Source organism: Oncorhynchus mykiss, chromosome 2 (genome assembly GCF_057628025.1).
Source record: "Oncorhynchus mykiss isolate SJ-2025 chromosome 2, ASM5762802v1, whole genome shotgun sequence".
Lineage (NCBI taxonomy): Eukaryota > Metazoa > Chordata > Actinopteri > Salmoniformes > Salmonidae > Oncorhynchus > Oncorhynchus mykiss.
The window spans coordinates 25,740,199-25,749,476 of NC_143023.1; the positions used below are offsets into that span (position 1 = coordinate 25,740,199).

General features: G+C 44.5%; 3 protein-coding genes across 3 annotated transcripts; 2 read left to right on the forward strand and 1 right to left on the reverse strand.

Moving 5' to 3' along the window:
* The first annotated feature begins 335 nt into the window (after positions 1 to 335).
* On the forward strand, positions 336 to 5,857 carry LOC110539212 (toll-like receptor 13). The gene is made up of 5 exons (XM_021626146.3): positions 336 to 2,591; positions 3,038 to 3,268; positions 3,500 to 3,858; positions 3,965 to 4,154; positions 5,166 to 5,857. Exons 1-5 carry the CDS (start codon positions 2,455 to 2,457, stop codon positions 5,263 to 5,265), a joined length of 1,017 nt encoding a protein of 338 aa, XP_021481821.3. The 5' UTR covers positions 336 to 2,454; the 3' UTR covers positions 5,266 to 5,857.
* On the forward strand, positions 382 to 2,283 carry LOC110539182 (uncharacterized). Its single transcript, XM_021626143.3, has one exon. It carries the CDS (start codon positions 382 to 384, stop codon positions 2,281 to 2,283), a length of 1,902 nt encoding a protein of 633 aa, XP_021481818.3.
* A 448-nt stretch (positions 5,858 to 6,305) lies between the features above and the next one.
* On the reverse strand, positions 6,306 to 9,278 carry ggctb (gamma-glutamylcyclotransferase b). Its single transcript, XM_021626147.3, has 4 exons — positions 8,813 to 9,278; positions 8,580 to 8,725; positions 8,104 to 8,236; positions 6,306 to 6,895 (listed from the first exon to the last, which is right to left on the reverse strand). Exons 1-4 carry the CDS (start codon positions 8,930 to 8,932, stop codon positions 6,731 to 6,733), a joined length of 564 nt encoding a protein of 187 aa, XP_021481822.1. The 5' UTR covers positions 8,933 to 9,278; the 3' UTR covers positions 6,306 to 6,730.

Below are 9,278 nucleotides of genomic sequence, written 5' to 3' on the forward strand. Positions count from 1 at the left end.
AATACTACACGTTTCACTTCCAAAAGGATTCTAAAGTTATATTCCACCGATACAATATTTGTTTTAGGTCATTTGTGAAATATATTTTGTGTATGCATTACATGTTTCTTCTGCAATCAGTGCTATATTTGATCATCTAATTTTAAAGATACAAACCATGCACTCCACCAGTTCTCTTATATATATTTTGTGGGAAGGGAAGTTAGAAAGAGGTGAGCAACAACAACCTTATCTGTGTACAGCAGCCTTTCTCTTTCTGTCAAAGCCAGTAAGAAAACAGACCAAAAAAAGATTGCACAGATAGGTATATATACTCAAACTGCAGCACAAGCATCAAGTCATTCCAACTGACCAGTGTCTCTGAGGTACTTCACAAGAAAGATGAGCCTGGTCTGTGTTCAGTTGGGACTATTTGTATTTTGGATCTTTGGTTCCTGGGGTTGGCTGAGTAACAAATGTATCCTCTATGAGAAAGTGAATTACTGGATGTACATTCACGCTAACTGCCCAAGCATGATCGGCTTCACTGCCAGTTGCTGGGATATATATGACCTCAAAGTCAACCTCTCTGTTGTTCCATCAAACTACCAGACCCTCTGTCTCGAGATCAGGAGTGGATACGTAATGCAATCTGGCGCTCTCTCTCGGTTCTATGCTCTTGAGAGACTTCACCTAGAGGGCTTTCTACCCACGATTCTCCATGGCACCTTCAAGGGACTGTCCAGTGTAAAGACACTCTCTCTGAACTGTAAGGGGATGATACAGTGTAACAATGCATCGCTTCTATCCAACACTTTCAGGGACCTGACTAATCTGGAGGAACTTTCCATTGACGATTGCATGCTTTCTGTGATGGCACTGGACGTATTTGGAGGGATCCCCCTATTGAAGAAACTCACAGTCAACAGATGTTGTGCACAGGAGCTATCTGATTTGCTATGCAGGATAGTTAATATGTCACAGTCAATAACAAGCCTGACATTTAAGTCAGAGGAGATAGTCACTTTGAGACCCCCAAACTGCTCTGACACCAAAGGAGCTGTTCTTGAGCTTCCTCATTTCTATCGTCTTCAAGAGGTGCGATTTTCATTCCCTAACGCTCATCACTTAGATAAAGGTGCATTCAAATGCTTTGAAAACATCACAGAGCTCTCTGTGCCTATGGTTGATGAGCCACAGACACAGCTTCTGCAGTCTGGCATCAAAAGACTGCAGGCATTTGATTTTTACAACAAATGCATTTCCTTTGAGTCAGTTTGTGAAACCGTATTCAAACTCTCAATCACAGAAATTAATGTAAGAAATGATCAATTCTGGAACACCACATCTGCTGTGAGAAACTGCCAGGGGATAAAGAAGATTAATTTAAATTATTATGAACATGATCATGATGCAATTAACTTGAGTTTGATCCATGATTTGAAGAATCTCGTTGATTTGGGTGTTTTCCTTATGCACTCGAGAGAAGTTGAAATCAGTATGCTTTGTGACATTCAAAAGGGTCCTGTTCTGTGGCTGAAAAAACTGCGCCTGTTAAGCTTTCAAATCACAAACATCACCTCAGAGCAGTTTGGTTGCTTGAAGAATCTGAAACAGCTGATTTTGTCAGGAAATCAGATTACCACTGTTGCAGACTTTACATTTAAGGAACTAGCTAAATTGAGGTTCTTAGACCTACGGAATAACAAGATCTCTCAGATAACAGAGAACAGTTTCTTTGGCTTGCATGTCTTGGAAACCCTAATTCTGGAACAAAACCCACTAGAAACGATTGAAGCATTTGCCTTCATCCACCTCACTTTGCTGAAGCACATATGTTTAGGGGACTTTCAACCTTTGCCTAGTGAGTTGGAGAGTAGCGTGAATGTGAATCTGACACACATATTTGGTGTGTTCCCTCAAGGGTTAATGCACATGAACATTTCTTCCATGTGGTACACCCTCAACATCATCATCGGCAGCAACAGCACCCCAAAACCAGGGATTTCCCTTCAGCTCAGTGCCACAACTGTATTCTTCCAGGACTGCTGGAGACCGTTTTTCCAGTCTGTCGTCAGCCTCACAGCCATAACAGAACGTCTCCTGTGTGGGTCTCATTTTGCCGCAAGATACTTCACCTCCCTACAGTACTTTGGCTTCAATTCTGTGCTGTCAGCTGAATTTGTGGACATGACTGACCTGAACACACTTGTGGAGATGAGGTATCTATTTATCCATTTACTTAACGGTAGAGTGAGGACAAACAGCTGTATAGTTTCAAAAGTATACTATAAATTAGATTAAAAGCTGTACTGTATGCAAACCATCCAAGTCTGGCCTGCCTGCTTTTTTAAAAGTATGAATGGGGTTTAAGAGCAGTAGTGGTCTAAAGAATAAAAAGAAGTATGACAGATTATTTCAAAAGTGCATTTACAAGGTAACTGATTATAATCCAACTGTAGGTATCTGACGCTAATGGGAGTGGAACTCTACCGGCAGCCAGGGCTGGCCACTATGTTCCACAACCTCACCAAGCTGGAGACCCTGAACCTGGTCACCTGCAGGATCCTCAGTCTGGAGGAGGAGATGAGCAGAGACCTGCATTCCCTCAGGTAGATAATAGAAACACCCACCCATATGAAGGCAGGCGGGGTTTGAACCCATCCCACTGAGCACAGATGTCAGTTCAACGTCTCGTTTTGAATTACATTTCGTTGTTGTCAACTAACCGTGAATTGAACATGAAGTCAACAACATATGTCACCATGTCATTGGATTGAAGTTAATAGTTGGGTGAAAATAGGAAATGCCCTCACGTTGATGACTTTTTGCAAATCCAATCAGTTTTCCAACATTGGATACAACTTCGATTCAACCAGTTTTTGCCCAGTGGGATGCCACAAGGGACCATGTGTGGTCTGGATTTGCCACCACTAGACAAGACTATGGCACTACAAGCTACAACTACAAATTATTCTGTGTTTGATTGGCTAGCAGCATCTACAAGCTAGCCTCCATTTGGGCCCTTAGAGTGAACTGTTTTCTGCCTTCTCCTCAGACAGATGTCAGTCCACATCCCAGAGGAGTTCAGTGTGATGGAGAGCTTCACAGAGCCGCTGACCAACCTGAGGTACCTGTTACTCTACAATTTTCGCTTGGACTGCAGCTGTGACAACACCTGGCTGCTCGCCTGGGCTGAAAGACAGCCACATGTCCAGGTCGTATTTTATCACCCTGGGGAAGCAGACGTGACATGTAAAAACGAGAATGGAATCCAGAACTTTGCCAGGTAAGAAGAAAGATATACTGATAATGAAGAGCATCCATTTATTGTACAACCATAGAGGCAACACACACATAGAACACCACCATGGCCGTTTAGCATTTGAACTTGCCATCTAGGCCTGGATGTGCAGCCACGACCTGTTTCGAATGCTTTCTCTATTGATAGTGTCCATAATATGAGTCATCTAAGCGTCAGTGGATGACTTTGTTTCCGTCATTGCACCGTCCATCTCAGGTACTCAGCAGCCAACTGTTCCCTGGACGTGGGCTTTGTCCTGTTCCTCTGCACCTCGCTGGGCCTGCTCCTCTTCATGCTGGTGGTCATGCTCCATCAGCTGGCTCGGGAATACCTACTGGCCTTCTGCCACATCATCCGCTGCTGGCTGGAAGAGGCTGTACGGAGGCCCAACCTCAGGGGGCGCTACTGCTATGATGCCTTTGTGTCGTACAGTGGGAGAGACGAGCGCTGGGTGGTGGAGCAGCTGCTTCCGGGCCTGGAGCAGAGGGGGCCTCCCTTCCTGCGTCTATGTCTGCACAGCAGGGACTTCCAGTTGGGGAAGGACATTGTGGACAACATCACAGACAGCCTCTACGGTAGGCATCCTGGACTACTAGAATTACTATATACAGACTCACCGGTTAAAAATACCAAGCCAATGGCATCACCATCTATTGATCCTTCTTATTGGTCTGGTTCCAGGCAGCCGCTACACCGTGTGTGTGGTGAGTCGTAACTACCTGCGCAGTAACTGGTGCTCCCTGGAGCTGCGGCTGGCCACCCTCCGTCTGCTGGTGGAGCAAAGGGACATCCTTATCTTGGTCTTCCTGGAGGACATCCCTCCTCGCCAGCTGTCTGCCCACCACCGCCTGGCCAGGCTGGTCAAGACCAGGTACGTACAGCATGTGGAGAGGGGGTTCTGTGAACCACATTCTATCATTTATTGAACTAGGAAACATCCTTGCAAAAACATAGTGCATTCAGAAAGCAATCAGACCACTCCACATTTTGTTACGTTACAGCCTTATTCTAAAATGTATTAAATATCAATTTACGCACAATACCCCATAAAGCGAAAACAGGTTTTTAGACATTTTTGCAAATGTATATAGCTAAAAAACTACAGAAATACCTTATTTACATAAGTATTCAGACCCTTTGCTAAGAGACTCAAAATTGAGCACAGATCTGCGGAAGGGTACCAACAAATTCTGCAGCATTGAAGCTCCCTAATAACAGCGGCCTCCATCATTCTAAAATGGAAGAAGTTGGGAACCACCAAGACTCTTCCCAGAGCTAGCCGCCTGGCCAAACTGAGCAATCGGGGCCTTGGTCAGAGAGGTGACAGAGCTCCAGAGTTCCTCTGTGGAGATGGGAGAACCTTCCAGAAGGACAACCATCTCTGCAGCACTCCACCAATCAGTCCTTTATGGTAGAGTGGCCAGACGGAAGCCACTCCTCAATAAAAGGCACATGACAGCCAGCTTGGACTTTGCCATAGGGCACCAAAAGGACTCTCAGACAATGAGAAACAAGATTATCTGGTCTGCTGAAACCAATATTGACCTCTTTGGCCTGAATGCCAAGCGTAATTTCTAGAGGAAACCTGGCACCATCACTACAGTGAAGCATGGTGGTGGCGGTATCATGCTGTAACGTAGCGAAATGTGGGAATAATGAAGTGCTCTGAATACTTTCCAAATGCACGGTATATTTTTTTGTGACCTCAGGTGTTGAGGAATTTGACTTGAAAGGCTTGTCTTCTAAATTATATTTTACTTATATACAGTATCTTCATTATGACTTTAGTGTATGCTGTATTTCAAGTGTTGTGTAATGCCTTGAGTGTGATAAAAGCACTTTATACTTTATTCAAATAATCTGTTATTATTGTGATCCCCAGGACCTACTTGGACTGGCCCCAGGACCAGGCCATGCAGCCTGCCTTCTGGGACCGTCTGTGGACCAAACTGGTCCCTCCTGAACCTCACCCTGGCCAGTGACCAGATACAGTACTACACTCTTTTAAAAGGGGTTCTTAAAGGGGTCTTTGTTGGGTGAAAAGGTTCTACCTGGAACCATAAAGGGTTCTCCTTCAGAGATGAGCAAATAACTCTTTAGGGTTTTAGAGAGCACCTTTTTTGTGTACATGGTATTCTGCTTCCAATTAACTTTGTATGAACTGTGTGGACACAATGACCAACCGTTATCAACAGCAGAGGGAGACAAAGACCTTCAATCATATACAGTACACAGACTTCCGATGTTCAAAATATGTTTGCAGCAAAAAAAGGAAACACCTTCTGATCTAACAATGACGTTTATGGCTTTGCATACATTTTTATTATTGGATTCAATAACATGTTCCGTCTCTCTCTCCTGTCTTCTTCTAGCGTTGCATTACTGTATGACACAGATGTATGATACAGCTGATTTTCTCTGGTCACCATCTCAGCAAAGCCACATACTGGAAACTCACTTCAGGGGGGGTTCTACTAAGCTAACATGTGGAATTGTTTTAAGATGTTGATACCATGGATCATTTAGTTATTTGATTTTGAGGTATAACACACACAAAAAAACAGAGAAACACCATCGCGTTCGTGAGTGTCTCATCTTTCCATAGAGTGGTCATATTAGTTGGCCAAACCGTTCGGACGCTACAGACATTTCTGCGAGTAGACCCATTTTTGGGATGTCTCATGGTCTGACAAACACCGCTGTAGGTCGGCCACCTTCTACCGCAGATGCGGAAGGCCGGCATAAGTGGATATCTCTAGCTTTAATTGGTGGATTTTTATGGGGATTTTTTTATTATGTTACTTAGATTCACGCACGGGTGCATCAGTAGACTCTTAAGGATTAACAGAAGAAGTGATCTTGAATGTGGCCTGGCCCCATATCTTTCTGTGCTGTCTTAACAACGTGGTCATGTCACTGACCCATAGGATTTGGAAAGACACCACAAACAGATCTGAGACCAGGCTATCTTGAATGAGGCTGATTTAATGCCATTGTGCACTCTATACAGATCAACACAGAACATCCGGGGAGGTTTTATTGTCCGCCGAAGTAGTACAAATACACATGATCATATTCTACATTCAATCCCTATACAGTCTGAGGGATGCTCGGTGTCATCATCATCATCATCATCATTGTTATATGTCAGTAAATAACTATTCCTGAAGAGGACTTATAGATGTAACGTTACACACAGGACTTGATGGTTTCTCTAACCAGTGGGTTTCTGAACACAGTTATCTCTCTAGGCAAGTTTGAATTCCTAGAGAAAAATAAATGCTGTTGCTACCTCGCTTTCAAACCAAGGTGCATGAACAGTGGAGCAAACTGGAGATGAGAAGATATTCAACAACTCTTGGTAGGACAGTGGAAGTTGTAGAAGTTTGCTTCAATTGTCCTACCAGGAGTTGAGTTCCTAAACATGGCAGTTTGTTTCAGGTGTTGTTAAGCGTCAGATCGGTGATTGGCTCTCTCCTTAGCTCTTTTCATAATCCGCTCCAGCTCAGCCATGACAGGCAGTGGGCCCTCATACTTGTTGGTCTCGATGGACCTCAGCTTCTCCTGGTAGTTCTTTGGCAAGCCATTCTGCTCCGCCCCCATTAAAATCACCTGGGGCAACCAGAGAACAATCAACATAAAATATTTATAATTTCATAGGAAGTTAAACTATATTAATCAGACAATCACTTATACAGTATTTTCTGTTATCTAACGACAATAAATGACCAGTGGCGCCCATTAAAATCCAGAACATCAATAGTAACTACCCTTACGCTATGGTAACTGCCCCAAGAATGTGTGTATCTCAAATACTGTACCCATCGAACCACACACCACACATAGAACACGCCACATAACAGAGGAACAATGCACTCAGCTCAACCGTATGAGTCTGGTACACACACGACAGAGCACTGCACAAAGCTTCTGTGGTCACAAAGCCACGCTCCACGCCTGTTACATTCGCTGGCTGTTTTTCCTCACACCACTTTGATTATTTCGCTAGAGCCTTTAGATGTGCAATGAACCGTCTGGAAACACAGTTTAGTAACTGTTCACATTGTCCAATACAGTGCATGAGATTGGGTACATCCTGGATGAATTGATGGATATCTACTAAAGAAAAAAATAAAACAAATCCTGTGTTCTTGCGAAAGCCAGAATATGAACCTGGAATGTAGCATTCCAGATGCTTCAGAGAGGGAGGTTTTATTTTGGAGAGGGGCTGTGAGTGAATAGTCAAAAAATCCACTGACCTAGTTGCTGCTCTTTCCCTATTGTCTTTTCAACACAAAGCCATCTGGGAGCTGTCAGTGGCAAACGCCAGAAAAAACACCAAAACACTGGTATTTTTGCCACCACAGTGAGTGAGTGACAGAGACTCATTCAAGAGGATGATGTCAGCCACGCTGTCATCCGCAAGTAACGAGTGATGTGTTTGATTTGCTGTTGTTTTGGTTATGAATTTGAGCATATAGAGTACATTGTTAAATTACAATTTGTTTGAAAAAGCACTTGTTGGTAAATACCTTTTCAGAGATTTCTATCAGAGATCATTTTCAGAGACAACTATTTGCATTTCTCTTCATCTTCCACTGTATATCCATAGAGAGCACCACTTTCATTAACAACGTTCCTCTCTACACTTTGTAAGGTCCCTAACGTCTTACAGGGTTCCGTGTCAAGTCCATGTTCTTAAATTGATTTGGAATGACAGAGATATAAATAGATTGAGAAAGGGAGACAGTGTGTGATAGAGAGAGAGAGAGAGAGAGATAGAAAGGCGGAGGAAAAGAGTGTAAAAGGAGGTGTGTCACCTTGAGGTACTGTGGCGACGGTGGAGCGTAAATACAGCTGTTCATGATGTAGGTGCGACAGTTGAGCTCTTGGCCCCGAGTCTTCACATTCACCTCCACAGGGCTGTAGGCCCCTAGTCTCACGTTCTCCTGGCTGCACACACACACACACAAATATAAATACACCCACCCGCACAGGTTTTGAACGGGTTAGAACTAGACCACTTTAACCACGATGAAGAAGCACTCAGAAGGACACAACAGACTTAGTATTTATTTTTATTTTTTAATGTAACCTTTATTTAACTAGGCAAGTCAGTTAAGAACAAATTCTTATTTACAATGATGGGCTACACCGTCCAAACCCTGGACGACGCTGGGCCAATTGTGCACCGCTCTATGGGACTCCCAATCACGTCCGGTTGTGATACAGCCTTGATAAAGTAGACACGGTATGCACCAACTTGGATTATGTGAACAAGATGAAGGTCTCTTACCTGTCTAGAGACTCGAGGTCAGCCACGTTCATCCTCCATACCACTCCCCACACCTCGTCCGCTGGGCTGTTCTCGATGGTCGCAACACCCCCATGCCAGCGGTCACTGGCCAGACCCTTGTAGTTCCCAAATATCAGCTTGTAGTCCTGGAGAGAAGGAGAGATAGAGAGGGTCAGATTAAGGTCAGGTGTCCTCCCAGGTCCTCCTTATAGTCAGGTCAGGTCAGGTCGTACCTTGAGCCTGGCCACACAGTGGATGGAAGCGGAGGGGTTCTTGAGCTGGAGCCTTTCCTTCAGTAGGTTACTGCCGTAGGCAAAGTACAGGAAGGTGTGGATTTCTATGTTGTCATCCATGCTGACAGAGAGGAGGAGAAGGAGTAGGAGCAGGAGGAGGAAGGGCAGGGTGAGGAGGAGGAGTCAAGGGAAGACAAGGAGGATGAGTCAAGGGAAGACAAGGAGGAGGAGGGAGGAGGAGAGAATAGAGAGAAACCACAGTCAGCAAGAGTGCTTGGAGGCGGAGCAGAGACGCAAGGTGAGGTCATGAGCGCTACTGTGACAGAGATCAAACTCTGCACCCCCCTCTTTTATACCAGCCCTCTCTCCACTCACTGACTCCCCATTCTCATGCTAATCCATCGGGCCTGCCCTGTGCTGTACTGTGCTCTGCCCACCACTGCCACACAATACACAAACAGCCTGC